The following is a 17,891-nucleotide window of genomic DNA, read 5'->3' as shown; positions in this document are numbered from 1 at the left end:
AATTTTTACTATTTTTTACCGAGCTCGCACATTCTTTCAATGTTCTCTAATTTTTGTAGAAGAAACAAAAAGAGTCAATCAATATCCTATAGTTCTGTAGTCAACCAATGTAATATATCATGGATTATTATCATATTTTCACGAATGTGAAAATTGCCTAAATCTTCTTGTTTAAAATAACATTGAACATTCGGTTCGGTTCGGGGTTCGGATTGTATTGACATTGACATATAACATAACATGATAATTAGTTGGAAATTGTCATTGTCAGACAAAATTTGTGACAAGTTGGCTAAATTTACAAACGAAAAGTAATTTTCGTTTGTAATTTGGTAATTTGCTACGTAATTTAAATACTGAGCAATTAAATTAAATCATGACTAACGTTAACACGGGTGAACTACTGAATTTCCAAGATTATTCTCCGGAGCACAATGACCGTAGTGCGCGAATCGAAGTAGAAGCAGTTCACACAAATCAATACAATAACATGTCGACTCCAAATTATGGTTTTGAAGAGCCCAAAAATGTTGAAGAACCTGAAGCGGTCCCTCAAAGTTGGTTTGCAATATTTAAATTATCATGTCAGTTCTAGTCAATAATTTCTGAACATAAGCAGTTTATGCTAGACCTTCCAAGATAACTTTTATTCATCTGGCTCTGTTCTTTATTACTAAAAAAAGTATAAAACTGTTTAAGAGGTCGTTATTTCTTTCTTTGTCTTTAAAACATCCATTTAGCTATTACATTTTTAAATTTGAATTCCACTTAATGCAATAAAAATAAAATAATGAAAAGCTTTGATGACAGTACTTCTAGTTTATGAAAGGATATAAAAGAAAACCCCCAACTTTTAGAATCTATCAAACCTTGGAATTGCATAAATAGTCCCGCACCTTATCTAAGATATTGAGTAGGTATGATTAAATAACATGGAAAATCAATTTTAATACTAAAAATGATTCATAATTTTTTAATAATTTATCCATCAACACAATTTAAAATAGTCTTAGTGACATCTAAACAATTAAAATTTTCATTATGTGTTTATTGTATTTATATATTTACTAGCTGTCGCCCACAACTATGTCTGTGCGGAATTAAAGGCAAACATAATAAGTAGCCTTTGTGGTCTTCCAGACTATGTTCTACATCTGTGCCAGATATCATCAAGATCCGTTGAGCCATTTCGGAGATACCTTCAAACAAACATCCATACATCCATCTAAACATTTGAATTTATAATATTAGTAAGATTTTTTTTTTAATAGAAAACCATAACTTTTGGACAATAGAATATTATCAGAAGTACTTTGATGTTCACACTAATGAGGTGGTGGAGAGGATAATATCATCAGTGTTGCCGCAGAAAGTATCTCGCAATTATTTTGATGAACGGATTAAAGGGAAACCTGATTTATATGGCCCTATATGGATATCTGTTACCTTGGTAAGATTACATTATTATGTTAATACATACATATTTAATTAACAGCCAAACTCTTATTTTTTGTATGTGTGGTATGAAGAAATAGTCAAATTGTTGCAATTAACAGTTTTCGAGATAAAGTGTTCAAGTATTCAAATATAACCCTTACCCTTAACATTACCTTTGCCTAGCTTTCTTATGTTAAGTCTATCTTGAAAGTCTTTTGCAGTAAATTAAATTTATCCATAACAATTTAATAATCCATTCCAGATCTTCACAATTGCAGTAAGCGGTAACATAGCAAACTATCTACAAAGCGCTAATAAAGTGGTACACTGGCGCTATGACTTCCACTTGGTCTCATATGCCGCGACTGCTATATTCTGTTACGTATGGCTCGTGCCGTTGGCTTTATGGGCCGCACTTAAATGGACTACTCAGACTGATGGACATGACGAAATTGAGACACAGGTTAGTTTGAATTTATTATGAATCACTGCATTGGCAACTGTATTACAATATTGCCATCTCTCATACACTTTGAAAAGATAGAGATAGTGGATATTAATGGCTAAGTAGTGAAGATTCCATAGTAAAGATTTTTAAGAAAATACTAGCTTTTACCCGCGACTCCGTCCGCGCGGAATAAAAAAAATGCGCACAAGATAAAAAAGTACCTATGTCCGTCTCCTAGTTCTAACCTCCCCATCAATTTTCAGCTAAATCAGTTCGACTGATCTTGAGTTATAAATAGTGTAACTAACACGACTTTCTTTTATATATATAGATTTTAATAGAGGTATTTCAGTAATGAAAAACTGCTGTTATATTTTTTCTTCGACTTTCAGCAATCAACTTCACCGACAATGATGTCATTATTTTGTCTCTATGGATACTCTCTGTCAATCTACATCCCGGTGGCAATCCTCTGGACTATTCAGGTATCCTGGCTGCAGTGGCTCTTTGTTCTCATGGCAGCATTCGTCTCGGGAGCTGTTCTCATCTTCTGGTTGCTACCAGCGCTAAGAAAATCAAAGTATTTCCTCATCCTAGTTGGTTCTATATTAGCGTTCCATTTCCTTCTTGCCACTGGTTTCATGTTGTATTTCTTTCATGTACCAGATACAGATGTAGCGGTTAAAGTGTCCACTACTACTGTTAAAGTTTAAGTTAATTATTTTTTTCAATCCGAAACAGATTCACTAAAAGTTGTAATAAATTACAAAATAATTCGTGTAAAATATTTTTCTCGCATAACAATACTTAAGTAAACTTTAGCTTAATTATATATTACAGTATCGATTCATGTTATCTAATTTCACAATATAAATAATAATTTCAGCTATTTAGTATAAAATGGCCGCTATTTTTTACAGTTCTCTATTTGTTAAATTTTTTGTTTTGGATTGAAATAAAATGTATTGTTTTACTTAATATTTATTATCATTCCATTATGTGTTTATGATTTTTTTTGTATATAAATCTTTGGTTATGTTACAAAATTATTAAACATTGAATTTTTTCTAATATTTTCATTTAGTATTACTACTTTGCGTTATATTTAAAATATCATGTATTAAATGTCTTTTTCTATAAGAGTAGTAAATAATTATAGTACAATGAAAAAAATGTCTTTAATTTTAATTACTAATACCCTAATTTAAAATTAATTTTACTTGGAAATATATGGATGGATGGAGTAATAAGCATCGAAAGCGAACAGTTGGAACATCGGTGGCTCAGGAGTTAAGCACTTGACTTGCAATCTGCAGGTCCTAAGTTTGAATCCTGCCATGTACCAATGTCTTTTTCGATTTACATATGTACATTTATCCGACGTTCTTAAGGTGAAGGAAAACATCGTGATGCTGCACATATCTGAGAAGAAATTCAATGATATGTGTGAAGTCAACCCGCACTTGGTCAGCATTGACTATGACCTAGTCAACCCTAACTTAGGGTAGGCTCCGAGCCCCTCGGTGGGGACATTTAATGAGCTGATAATGTTAAAATAAATTACAACAGGTTAATTCAGTGTGGTATTAGAAATGAAAAACTATAGTAAAACAAGATATTTAATTTTAATTTGTACATAGTAACAAAATAAAAAACAATTGTTTTTCCATTTTGTGTTTTACCTTCTATTTACAAAATGAATTCTTAAATAAAAAAATAAATATGTTTTTTTATTACTAGTACTAAATAATATGTACTGGAATGCAATAATAAATAATAATGATGATGGTTACCAAGGTAGAGGATGATCAACATATGGATGGATTGTGTGAAAGAGGATATATGTATGACGGCTGATAGAGATGTATGGATGAATGGTTGGCAGGTTGATGATGTATGGAAAAATGGACTTAAAATGTTTTTCATAGATAAAAATAAAAAACAACAAAATAATTAGCATAAGAACTAAAGATTCTTTGGAATACTTGAGGTTTTAAAAAAGTAATATTTCTGAATTGTTTTTAAACATTATATAAAATATAATACATAAAATTTAACCTTTAAATATTTACAACTAGTTAAAAACATACGACATATGTTTAATGTTAGGCGTCATAAGTAATCCACGAGCTTCATGTATGTACAATACAGCCTTTGATAGTAAAACTCATTTTCCACTAGCGCAGAGTGCGTCTAGAAAGTTCAATAAGTAATGTATATGCTAGCTTTTGCTCGCGACTTCGTCTGTGCGGAATTAAAAAAAAACTTGTCCAATATTTGTTCTTCCAGATAACTACTAAATGTTAAGTCGTTTTAGAGATATTATTATATTTATAATATTAGTATTAGTAATACGTAAGATCTCCAATGAAAAGTAGTGAACTCATAGGAATGACAACCACGCTTAGTGGAAAAGGGGTTTTATCATGTGGAGATCAGTCAGCGAGTGAGAATGTATGGAAGCTGTTGAGCCAGGGCTCCGTGTGGTATGATGGCGGAGACTCCTCAGGACTGCTCTGCAGTGATGACATCACCTCTGACAGCATGTTAGCTATAGGACAGTACAAGGTACTGTTATAGTATTTATCAACCATCTTTTCGCCTGACATTGAGCTGCGAAGTTCCTTCCTTCGTATCGCCGAGCGCAGAAAACATTGTTATGTATTTTGCGCAACGAGTTGCGCGATGTTTCAAGACAAGAAACTTGTGACGTTTAATGTTGCCATTATCATAATTCATAGATTCCATAAAAATATCATGCGTAATATATCATTAAAATATTAAGGAATTATTACAAAATCTCAGGTATATAAGTTGCAGATCAAATGCTTGAAGTTGCTGTTGAATTTCACAAGTTTTGCTCACTGGTAACCCTTAAAATTTATAGTCGGCCCAAAACACTTTATGAAGATCCTAGTTGAAATATATCTTGCTCGTTGTAAGATGTGTTTTTGAAGTGTTAAGAATACTCACAGTGCAGTTCATCATGCGGGTGTGCCAACATGAGGTGGCAGAAGTGCAGTAGATGACCCTCGCAGTGTGCCAGCTGGCACACCTCATCGCGTGCCGCACATCGCTGCAGCACAAGTAACCCGGCACGGCACAGTGATAACAACCTTGTATCAATCTCTGACAACAAATAAAGATGTCATAAGATACTTACGGCCGAATACTGAAATTACATTTAAATATGTAAAATCTCAAATGATAAGGGTGATAAGGCCATGTTTAAACACCAATATTCCATTGAAACTTTGAAATCTGACAGATTGTAAGCGAACTTTAAGATTTATTTAATTATTCGGCTATTAGAATCTAACTTAAGGAAACCCTTAATTGTAGATTTGGTACGAGAAGTGAAAAAATTTTTAGCCGACTTCAAAAAGAAGGGGGTTATCAATTCGACTGTATTTTTTAATGTGTGTTACCGTGAAACTCCGCCCTTAGTGCTCCGATTTTGATAAACAAATTTTTAATCGAAAGGTAGTGCTTGTAGATGGATCCTATTTTTTAAAAACGATACTTGAAAATCGCATTTATATATACTAATGGTCAGTCGCAATTTCGTCACCACAGAATTAATAAAAAGCCTAAACATTCCTGTACATCAGTTACTTTCCAGTCAATGTCTCATCAAAATCTATACAGCCGTTTCAATGATTATCCAGAACAAACGCGAATTTTCAGACAGACATATAAGAATTTCATAAAAATTTCGGTTTTTAGTTATTTACAACAGAAATACATCTTATGTACTTAACATAATTCTTTTCCTTTATTACATAGACACTAAAATTTTATTAATTATATGCATAAATCAAAGATCTATTAATTTGGTCCTTCGAGTCGGATAGGCAAAAAATCACAACAGTAGTATAAATTCAAGATAGACTCACCTGATTGGTCTCCAGAGAGCAAAACCGCGCAGATCCTTAGCGCGAACACAATCACTTGTAACATCGTCTGCCGACATTCGCAACTGTATCAATGTACAATAGTTAAACAAAGTATCGCACAATTAGAACTGAACTAGATAATTTGTAGCCTATGTGCCTATTCTACATCTGTGTCAAATTTTAGCAAAATTCATGCAGACTTTCTGGAGATAAATTAACAAACATCCATCCATCCATACATCCAAACATTACCATTTATAATATCAGAAAGAAGTAAGATGTGAGACATAGGCTCGTATAAAAAAAACTCTTTACTTCGTAAAACATCTTTGTTATTTCGATTATTCACTAACTATGGGTTTTTAAAATCCCCATTCGAAATAATATATTGGTTGGTAGGTATTACGATATGGTTTTATACAAAGATTTAAATCTCAGAAACCCACAGTAAATTTGTTACATTTTACATCGTAGTTACGACAACAAAACATCTATTTATCACAATTATTAACGTTCCCCTATTGTAGTATCAAAACCCTTTTTTATACCCTTCTTTAGGAAAAGTTCTATTTTATTTTTCATTTCTATTGAAACTGCCAATTATTCACTTTCTGAAATATCATCTTACTAATATTATAAATGCGAATGTTTAGATGAATGGATGGATGTTTGTTAGAAAGTATCTCCAGAACATCTCAATGGATGTTGATGAAATTCGACAAAGATGTAGAACATAGTCTGGGAGAACACATAGGCTACTTATTATGTTTTTTTTTTTTAATTAAACACGGATGAAGTCGCGTGCGACAGCTAATAATATTATAAATGCAAATGTTTAGATGAATGGATGGATGTTTGTTAGAAAGTATCTCCAGAACATCTCAATGGATGTTGATGAAATTTAGCCCAGATGTAGAACATAATCTGGAGGAACATATAGGCTACTTATTAAGTTTTCTTAATTCTGCGCGGACGAAGTTGTGGGCAATAGCTTGTTCTACATAAATACTGAAAGTAAAATATATCACAATACCTCAGTTTCTCTTGACTTTCATGAAGCATATTTAAATCTGAATAGAAGAGAAGAAGATCTGTACAGAGTGATACAGCTTCTTCTTTCAATTTCTGCTTCTCGATACATTTCAAAGCGGCTTCGATTTGTTTCAATAACACTTGAAGAAAACACGAATCTGAAAAATTATGCTTAGATCCTCAACAATGTACATCATCATCATCAGTTCACTATACGTCCCCATTGAGGGGCTCGGAACCAACCCTAAGTTAGGGATGACTAGGACATAGTCAACCACGCTGGCCAAGTTAAATTTTTTGATCCCACAGTCAAATTATTTTATATAATTTTGTGGGACATAGTTCTATTATAGGTTTTTATTGTATTGTAAATAAATAAATAATAAATAATAAGTATAATAAGTGCGGGTTGACTTCACACATATCATTGAATTTCTTCTCAGATATGTGCAGCATCTGAGATCTTTTCCTTCACCTTAAGAACGTCGAAAATGAAAATCGAAACCCGGAAAATACATTGGTACATGGCGGGATTCGAACCCAGGACCTGCAGATTGCAAGTCAAGTGCTTAACCCCTGAGCCACCGACGCTCATCAAAGTACATTAAAAAATTGTATTTTAATAAAAAAACGCTATTAATTTGATTTTTCCCAGTAATTATACAAATTAATTAAAAAAAACTATTTTAAAATTGAGGAAAACACCATGTATAATATACAGCTTTCTTTAATTAAATTATTGATTTTTCTAGATCAATAATTACTTACCTTTCTTATACAAGAGTACACCTTGATCATAATCCAACTTCAAATTCCCACTACTGTTGCCTTTACACAATATATCTGTACTTTCTGTCGACGACACTTTCCGTAACAGTCGTAATGATTCACAAGTCACAAACAACATAGGTCTGGATTGTATTACAGTTTTTATAACTTTAAATATTCTATTTGTTATATTTTTATTGGTTTTTATAAAAATTCTATAAAGAAGTTTTATCACCGATTGTAAAAAACCACTAAATAATACTGCACAAGACTGGAAAAGAAAAAAAATAGACAAAACGCTATTATATATACTAGGAAAGTATAAAAACAATGGTAGACGTCAGCAACAACAACATCAGTTGCAGGAATTGTCCTCGCTCAGTGAAATACCACGACCTCACAGAAGACAGACGTCAAGTGGAAGTAATTCCAACTACAGTCTGATGAGTGTCGTGACAGAGGACTCATTTTAATCCTATTTCCCTTCCCACTCTTTTCTTATAAGGAATGGATGGGAGGGGGAGGTGTATTTGATGGAAGAGATGCATGGGAAGGTTGAATATTCTCTTTTTGTGCGTCTCCTCCTTCCTCGATTGAGTGTAGGCAACGCATCTGCAATTGCGAATGTCTATGGGCAGCGGTCGCTTCGCCATTTCGGCGAATTCAGGTGACCGTTTGCTCGTTTGTCATCTTTTCATATAGTAAGTTAGTTTTGTGATTTTGATTTTGTGAGCATATTGAGTAGGTCTGAGAATCGGACATCTGTTTTTCATACCCCCCCCCCATTTAGTTTTATTTAACTGCGCGCGGTTGGAGTCGCGGGCGACAGCTAGTATATGAATATAAAAGATAATAATAAAAAATTACTTACCGTTTTATCCAATACAATACATATTCTTTGTATAATTTCTAATAAAGGATTTCCTTGATGTATTGAAACATCAACATCTTCTCTATTAAATAATTCAGCAGCTCTAGAATCTTCTAGAATATGATAAAGAACTGATGTTATTCTTCTTGCTGTGATACCCTGTTCTTCTTTGTAAAGTAATCTGTATAAATATTGGTAAAAAATATTACTAAAGAATTATCAGCTCTAAGCCATAATGTTTTAAATCTTACTAATATAATAAACAAGATTAAAAAAAAGTTCCTATGTCCGTCTCCTAGTTCTAAGCTACCTCCCCATCAATTTTCAGCTAAATCAGTTCGACCGATCTTGAGTTATAAATAGTGTAACTAACACGATTTTCTTTTATATATATAGATACGTATGTTTGGATGTATGGATGGATGGATGAAATTTGGCATAGATGTATAACATAGTCTGGAACAATACTTAGGTTACTATTTTTTTTCTATACAGCGTGGACGGAGACACGAGCGACAGCTAGTCAAAACATAAATGTAATCTTACTAATATTATAAATGGGAATGTATAGATGGATGGATGTTTGTTTAAAGGTATCTCCACAACAGCTCAACGGATCTTAATGATATTTGGTACAGATGTAGAAAGTAGTCTAGAAGAACACACAAGAAGCCTATTTTTAAAGTTTTTTCATTAATTCCATGCGGACAGAGTCGCGGGCGACAGCTAGTAAACACATAAAATTTTACTATAAAAGGCTGTCATTCCACTGCATTGTTTTTGCAGAATAAATTATATTTGTCTCGAAATTTTAAGATATTTGTACTAAAATAGTTAAGGTGTAAGCAGAAGTTAAAAAAAGATTACCATTTTTGTATGTAACAAGTAAACTCAAAAAATAATGAAGCGATTGCAGAGATTCTTTCGCCATTAGAAAGCAAAATCATTAACGAGTAACATAAACTATATTTATAACTAGATTTTCTTCAAATTCAATTTTTTTAAGCAATTTTAACATTAACATTGAAGTATTACAATGTTCATATCAAGTACTAACTTTGTATAATTTCTCAAATAATATTATTCTTACAACATACTTTCCGGAGATCAAATCTTCTTCGGACACAATCAAGAAGTTTGCACTTGAGTCAATATATTTCTCGTCAATTTCCTTTTGAAATGCTGTTGTCATTCTTAATTCTAGTGTATTTAATGTCACTTCTGTATCTTGTAAAATTATTTTAGCCGCTTGTATAATCTGAAAATTGTAAAAATATAATAAGGCCTTTAAAAAAGAGGCATAATCAGAAATAGATTTCTAGAAATTATTTGTACAACTCCATATTTATGCATAATATTTTATAGGTTACATTATTCGTTATCCTAATTCAATAATCTTACTGATATTATAAACTAGTTGTCGTCCGCGACTCCTTCCGTGTGGAATTAAAAAAACGTAATAAGTAGCTTATGTGTTCTCCCAGACTATGCTCTACATCTGTGCCAAATTTCATTAAGATCCATTGAGCCACTCCAGAGATACCTCCAAACATCCATCCATCCATCTAAACATTCGCATTTTTAACATTAGTAAGATTTGAATGTATAGATAGATGGGTGTTTGTTTGAAGGTATCTCCGGAACTACTCAACGGATCTCGATGAAATTTGGCACATATATAGAACATAGTTTGGAAGAAATCTATGTGTTTCTGCATGGTACATGTTTTTGTGAAAATTGTATGATTTTTGTAAAAATATGTAATAAATGAATTTGAATTTGAATTTGAAAACATATAGAACATAGTCTGGAAGAACACATATAGAACATAGTCTGGAAGAACACATATAGAACATAGTCTGGAAGAACACATATAGACCATAGTCTGGAAGAACACATATAGAACATAGTCTGGAAGAACACATATAGACCATAGTCTGGAAGAACACATATAGAACATAGTCTGGAAGAACACTTATAGAACATAGTCTGGAAGAACACATATAGAACATAGTCTGGAAGAACACATATAGACCATAGTCTAGAAGAACACATATAGAACATAGTCTGGATGAACACATATAGAACATAGTCTGGAAGAACACATATAGAACATAGTCTGGAAGAACACATATAGACCATAGTCTGGAAGAACACATATAGAACATAGTCTGGAAGAACACATATAGACCATAGTCTGGAAGAACACATATAGAACATAGTCTGGAAGAACACATATAGACCATAGTCTGGAAGAACACATATAGAACATAGTCTGGAAGAACACATATAGACCATAGTCTGGAAGAACACATATAGAACATAGTCTGGAAGAACACATATAGACCATAGTCTGGAAGAACACATATAGAACATAGTCTGGAAGAACACATATAGAACATAGTCTGGAAGAACACATATAGAACATAGTCTGGAAGAACACATATAGACCATAGTCTGGAAGAACACATATAGAACATAGTCTGGAAGAACACATATAGACCATAGTCTGGAAGAACACATATAGAACATAGTCTGGAAGAGCACATATAGAACATAGCCTGGAAGAACACATATAGAACATAGCCTGGAAGAACACATATAGAACATAGTCTGGAAGAACACATATAGAACATAGCCTGGAAGAACACATATAGAACATAGCCTGGAAGAACACATATAGACCATAGTCTGGAAGAACACATATAGAACATAGTCTGGAAGAACACATATAGACCATAGTCTGGAAGAACACATATAGAACATAGTCTGGAAGAACACATATAGACCATAGTCTGGAAGAACACATATAGAACATAGTCTGGAAGAACACATATAGACCATAGTCTGGAAGAACACATATAGAACATAGTCTGGAAGAACACATATAGACCATAGTCTGGAAGAACACATATAGAACATAGTCTGGAAGAACACATATAGAACATAGTCTGGAAGAACACATATAGAACATAGTCTGGAAGAACACATATAGACCATAGTCTGGAAGAACACATATAGAACATAGTCTGGAAGAACACATATAGACCATAGTCTGGAAGAACACATATAGAACATAGTCTGGAAGAACACATATAGAACATAGCCTGGAAGAACACATATAGAACATAGCCTGGAAGAACACATATAGAACATAGTCTGGAAGAACACATATAGAACATAGCCTGGAAGAACACATATAGAACATAGCCTGGAAGAACACATAGGCTACTTATTAGGTTTTTTTGGAGTCGCGGGCGACTTAAAATATAAAACTTACATTCAAAATCTTCTGTTCCACTTCATCTGATCCTTCATCAGCGGCAATAAAAGACAAATCTTTGTAAACATCATTGAGTGTTACTTTGCATCTGACATCTGCTCTAGGGCTCGGAGTGTTAGGTATCCTATGAAATGTACTAAACACTTTACACCTGTTATTCAAATTATCTGATGGTTTTTGTAATTTTTCATTGTATTCTAACAATGTATATTGATCCGTTGTTGATTCTACTGTTAAAGGTAAAAGACGAGTTAACTTTTTTTCATCTGAAATTAAAAAAAAAAGTTGTATAATATCACTTCAGATACTTAAAGGCATCTTTTAAGGTTATTTTTACCTGTATTCAAATCAAATCAAATAGTTTTTAAGAATACTAAATTTTTTTCAGAATTGAAACCAACACATTGAAAATCTACATATATAAAAGAAAGTCATGTTAGTTACACTATTTATAACTCAAGAACGGCTGAATCGATTTGACTGAAAATTGATGGGCAGGTAGCTTAGAACTAGGAGACGGACATAGGATAATTTTTACCCCGTTTTCTATTTTTTATTCCGCGCAGACGGAGTCGCGGGTAAAAGCTAGTAATAAGTAAAAAGAGATTTGCGTATTTTTGTTTCATTTTTCTAATACTTATTATACTAGCAGCAGAATTAAACAAACATCTAGATATATATATATATAGCCTATGTCACCCAGGCATAGTGTAGCTTTCTAATATTGAAAGAATTTTCAAAATTAATTCAGTAGTTTCCGAGCCTATTCAATATAAACAAACAAACCTTTTAAATTATTCAAACATTCGTGAGACATTATCATTAACTTATATAGGAACGGCTAAAACAAGGGCTGATGAAGGGCCTTCGATGGGCTTGAAACTAATTGGTGACGACACCAGATATATATATGTGTGTTTTAGCCGTTCCTATATAAATCAAATCTTTCTTTAATATTAATGTAGATAACATTACTTACCTTTTCTATATGTAATATTAAGTTCTACAATATTTGTTAATGTCCTGCATTCAGTTTGTATATTTTTACAAGAAGTTTTTACTCTTGCTAGCTGCGTTGAAGATGTTGAATCTCTCACACCATACATACTGTTTCTGTGACTGAAAATAATAACACACATATAATTTCATAACATGAAAACTTTATAATCTTAAAAATTAACAACTATAAATTTTTTTTCTTTAATAAAGCATAAATTTTTCTACTATCTTACTAATATTATAAATGCGAATGTTTAGATGGATGGATGTTTGTTTGTAGGTATCTCAGTAATGGATCAACAGATTTAGATGAAATTTGGCACAGATATAGAACATAATCTGGAAGGCTAAATATTACGTTTTTTTAATAACACGCGGACGAAGTCTCGAGCGATAGATAGTCTTGTTAAATCTCACCTTAATGATATATCATGCTTAGGAATATTTACTTGAGTCAGTTTCACTTTGGATGATTCTAACATCTTACATTTCTCTTTTATACTTGTAATTTCTAGATTCTGAAAAGATAAATTATTCATAAAAATACTTTAAGCTGTTTTATAGTAAATAAAGTTTATAGGTTTCACTGTAATACTTTACAAGAATTTTGGTTATCAATTTTACTTAATATTATAAATGCGAAAGTTTAGATCAGTGATTCTCAACCACTGTGCCGCGGCACTTTTGTATGCCGCCAAATTTCAAAAGTGTGCCGCCAAATTTTGAAATCTTTAAATTTGTGTCACAACAAAAAAAAAAGTTGAGAATAACTGGTTTAGATGGATGGATGTTTGTTAGCAGGTAAGTCAAAAATGTCTGCGATCTAGATGTTGTTTGGCACAGAGATAGATAACTGTCTGGACTAGTGCTTAGGCTTCATTTTAATCCCACAAAGTACAGAGTTACGAGCATAAACTATTTTCCAAATATTTGTGATAAATAAAGCTAGTAATTGAACCAATGTAAATATTAGGATTCAGAGTTTTTTTACCTTAAAGTCTAATTGTGTTTTCAGATCTTGTAATTGGTTATTGGCGGCCGCTAACTTGTCTGTCCACTCCATTTGCACTCTTTCTTGTACTTTAATCTTTTCCAATCTCGCATTATCGGCCGCTGTTTGACTTGTTTTTAAATGAGTCCGCAGAATTGATACCTCACCCTCTTTGGTCATGCATTTCTCGAGTAATTTCCCATTCTCAGATTTGAGTTTAGAATTTTCTTCTTGCAGTTGTAGTAATTGTCGATAGATAAAGTTGGTGTCACCTTTATGTACTTTATCATTGAATATCATATCTTCAATGATATTCGGATTGGTGTTTTGAACAGATCTCGAAATGTTTGGTAATGGTGAAGAAATTAAGTTGCTTTTATTTTTAATATTTGGTGATGTAAAATTAAGTGCGTTTGGTTTTTTAAAAGGGTCCGATGTGTAGTTATTTATAGGTTTCTTAAAAAGGTCAAGGTAAGTAGATGTGCTGGGTCCAGGGTCGAAGTTTTGTGTACTTGTTGAGGACGGTTTCATACAAATAGTGTAATCTGGTAAGCTGTTGTCTACATCAGTGTATGCCTGTTCACACGCCTGGCTTGCAAGTAGGAGTATTTCATCATCACCCTCATCGCCCCAATTATCTTGGTTGTCATCTAAAAAATACATGTAATTGATTTTTAACCTATGAAAAAAATTATTGCATTTCTGTGTACCCATTTAAGTTAAAAACAAAAAACAAATCTGTTTACCAGAAAGCTTTAAAACTTTATAATGGTGGGTTTCTGAGACCAAAATACATGTTTAAACATATTATTATCTCCGTTTTGTCATAAATAATGAGAGGGATAACGATATGTTTTGTACAAATATGTAGGTTTCAGGAGCCAACGGTAAATGCAATAAATATAATAATTATTATAACCTTTATTTCTCCCATTATTTTGACTAAGGGGTAAGTGGTTATCCGATCTTGTAACATCTAATTTAGCCCTTTTTCTTTCACCTTGTTGTTGTGGGTAATACACGCGTTTAGACATCTCAGAGTTTAATTCATATACTAGAAATAATTTTGGCGCTTAAATATTTAAAAAAAATTATAAAACAAAAACAACTGAAACATGTAAACCGAAAAAGTTTACAACTACAGATTATTGACAGCTGACAGCTGACACTGGCTGACAATCACAATGCCAAGAGACATCTTTTCACCAGACAATAAATGCAAATTTAATTCTGGCGAAAACATTGAAAGATTTTTATAATTTAATTTAATTAATGAGAAAATATCAAGATGATTTATAATTTATTTTGCATTAAGAAAAACATTTAAATTAAGAAAGAAATTAAACTTCCCAAATAAGTCACGTCTTGATTGTCACCGAGTAGTGATGTACTGTTACAGAAATCGAAATATCAAAGTTAACGGTTTTCCTGCTATTTAAACGGGTTTGATTTTACTACCTATCAAATATAAAAAATGTAAATAGATAAGCAGGATTTTTAGAAAACGTAATACATAAAATAGTTAAATTAGTGTATTAGTAGAATTAGACTGTTTACAGTGCTCGAGGATAGAGCGTAGTGAAACGACAAGTTGGAAAATCTGACCCACCATCAGGACAGGAAAACGTAGCTTGTAAGGGCTTATGTAGGTGGACTCGCGGGTGCGGGCGTGGGCGTGGGCACTTGCGCGGTCGTGAAATATCAAACATATGATGTCATATGTAAGTTTTCACGTACGAATCGCACGAGCGGTCTAAGTAGCGTTCCCGCGCCCGCTCACTCGCGTGTAACCTGAACAATTTTTAGGGCAGAGTTTTGTTAATTGCTATTCAAATCTATCTTACTACTTCTAGACAACAATTCATATGCTAATATAAGTCCACTTACCATTTTTATAAAGTTGACTTTTGCAGGTTGACCTGGTCACATCAGCATTACCTGTTTACGTGCTACCAACCGGAATATTGGAAAAAATGTAGTATTTTATTAATTTTCTTACGATACTGATTCTTTAACAATTGGTATGAACTAAAGCATAAGCATAAAATACGGAATTAAATATGAATTAGCTACCTTCATTTAATCAATACATTTTGTCTTGGGTTTCTCAGCCACCTGCCGACGACAATGCCGATTCCCTTATCAATCCGACTGGAAGGACCATTTTTATAATAGCTATATTTATATATTTATTAATTTAAAGAACTGTTTTAAAAGATTTTTTTGACAAAAATGAATGAATGTCTAGAAGAAAAAAGAAAGAAAAATAAAATATACATAAATAGTTGCGCGGTGCGCACTGGCCACTTAACCCCGGGGCCGGTGTTCCCGCAACACATTTCAGTAAATGATCTACATCTATTATAGAAGATTAGTGTAAAGTAGAATTTCCTGCGTTTCATCTGATTTATATGGTGACGGCAGCACAAATCTAAGATTTTTGTATTAGCGCAATAAAACCGGAAAAAACGAATTTGCCGTTTTTTTATGCATTCCCTATAACCATAGAGCATGAAACGACGCGAAAAGTTTTTGTTTTCTCAACACTGGCTCTCTGGTTTAGTTCGTCGTGGAAAGTTAAAGGTAGCGGACGTACATCATGAGTGAAGTTTATAAACTTGGTGATTTAGTTTGGTATGTACTTAAAATGTATAAAAAATATAGATTATTATCCAATTGTATTAACGCAGAAGTGTATAATTGCTATTATCTTTGTTTCAGGGCTAAAATGAAGGGATTCAGCCCTTGGCCAGGCCGGGTAAGTTACTTTATTTTCAATTTCTAATCAAAAAACAAGCTTTAAAATCGTGTATAACAGTAATATTAGCAAACTACTTCATAATACAGCTTATTACCTGCTACGGAAATTTGTAAACAGAGTAATATATTTTAGCATCTTATTAGCGGGAAAATTTTGATTACGTAGAAAAGGGACGCTTATAGTATTTATTATGACTGTTGGACTTTATTTAGGGTTTTTTTACCACTTCTTAGTGTTCAGTCGTAAGGTGAGGGGCTAAAAGTGTAAACTTTAATGATATGTTTATCATTACTTATCTTAACCTCCAATATATTTTTTTAAACCATTTTTGAGGAAGTATTCTTGTAATAATGTTTCTAACACAATATGACTATGGTTTTCAGGTAGCCATCCCAACCCCGGAGCTGAAGCTACCAAAAAAGACGACCAATGTTCAATGCATTTATTTCTTTGGGACTAATAATTAGTAAGTAACATTTCACTTTATTACCACTACTACTAATTTGTTAGTATTGTTTTAGTGTGCAACATCTGTTGCTGAATAGACTGACTCGAAATACCTCAGCCTCACATAAGATTAGTATGAAACAAAGTAGGGTTTTGCCTCACGAGTTATCACACTGGCCCCAGCCATAGGCCTTTTCCTGTTCTCGTCCGTTACCCACCCTTTCCTAATAAGAAAAGGTAATGTATTTTATGGTAGGGTGATGGATAGGAAAGTTCCACCATTGTTTGTTCCCTACAATTTCCATTTAAGGTTCTCTATGGTTGTTGTGAGCCACTTGCTTGTTTGCCAACTTCTTACAAACAAAATGTAATTTTCTTTTTACTAAAGTAAATTTTGAGATGAATAAATTAGCACTCAGTTTTTTTTTGTCCGATTTATTTATTTTCATTTAACAAATATTTCAAATATGGACATAAACATTTAACAATGCCTCCACATCATCATCATCTACTTGACCTTGTTACACTTATGTAGGTTCGGTGCACCAGGTTTCTGTCCTCCAAATGAATCTGTCTGCCGTCATCTCGATTGTCACCCCCTTCTTGATCATGTCATCTTTCACGCAATCCATCTATCTCTTCCTAGGCCTACCTCTACCGGTGTACCTCCACACTCATACTTAAAGTTCTCTTTGCCACATGCAATTCTTCCCTCCTCATAACATGCCCATACCACGCTAACCTTTTACTACTCAATTTTTCTACTACCGGTGCTACTTTCAGACTTCCTCTAATATACTTATTTCGTATCCTATCCACTCTTGTTACACCACACATCCATCTTAACATTCAAACAAACTATGCCTCCACATACAAATAAATAATTTGACAAAAAGTTTGATTGTTCACCGAGCATTTGACAATTACAATTTTTACCACACTTTTCCATAATAACCCA

The 17,891-nt window shown here is 32.9% G+C and overlaps 3 protein-coding genes across 5 annotated transcripts in view; 2 read left to right on the top strand and 1 right to left on the bottom strand.

Annotated features, from left to right (window-relative positions):
• The first annotated feature begins 332 nt into the window (after positions 1-332).
• Positions 333-2,678, top strand: LOC106707313 (protein YIPF2). Its single transcript, XM_045683576.1, has 4 exons — positions 333-557; positions 1,272-1,450; positions 1,700-1,900; positions 2,278-2,678. The coding sequence occupies exons 1-4, from the start codon at positions 377-379 to the stop codon at positions 2,596-2,598; spliced, it is 882 nt and encodes a 293-aa protein (XP_045539532.1). The 5' UTR covers positions 333-376; the 3' UTR covers positions 2,599-2,678.
• A 1,605-nt stretch (positions 2,679-4,283) lies between these two features.
• LOC106713967 lies at positions 4,284-14,847 on the bottom strand. Its single transcript, XM_045683451.1, has 12 exons — positions 14,645-14,847; positions 13,726-14,375; positions 13,152-13,252; positions 12,715-12,854; positions 11,733-12,001; positions 9,550-9,710; positions 8,453-8,633; positions 7,582-7,852; positions 6,815-6,971; positions 5,782-5,864; positions 4,859-5,014; positions 4,284-4,436 (listed from the first exon to the last, which is right to left on the bottom strand). Exons 1-12 carry the CDS (start codon positions 14,757-14,759, stop codon positions 4,321-4,323), a joined length of 2,400 nt encoding a protein of 799 aa, XP_045539407.1. The 5' UTR covers positions 14,760-14,847; the 3' UTR covers positions 4,284-4,320.
• Positions 14,848-16,287: 1,440 nt separating this feature from the next.
• LOC106713973 (putative oxidoreductase GLYR1 homolog) overlaps positions 16,288-17,891 on the top strand; it is a 45,402-nt gene continuing 43,798 nt past the window's right edge. For all 3 annotated transcript variants that reach the window (XM_045683600.1, XM_045683599.1, XM_045683598.1), the window contains exons 1-3: positions 16,288-16,359; positions 16,447-16,483; positions 16,870-16,952. In XM_045683600.1, coding sequence (XP_045539556.1) covers positions 16,325-16,359; positions 16,447-16,483; positions 16,870-16,952 — 155 coding nt within the window. In that variant the 5' untranslated portion in view covers positions 16,288-16,324. The remainder of the gene's footprint in view (positions 16,360-16,446; positions 16,484-16,869; positions 16,953-17,891) is intronic.

Source organism: Papilio machaon, chromosome 22, assembly GCF_912999745.1.
Source record: "Papilio machaon chromosome 22, ilPapMach1.1, whole genome shotgun sequence".
In the NCBI taxonomy this organism is placed as follows: Eukaryota; Metazoa; Arthropoda; class Insecta; order Lepidoptera; family Papilionidae; genus Papilio; species Papilio machaon.
The sequence above is the reverse complement of the archived record's forward strand: the minus strand, read 5'-3'. Positions and strand labels throughout refer to the sequence as shown.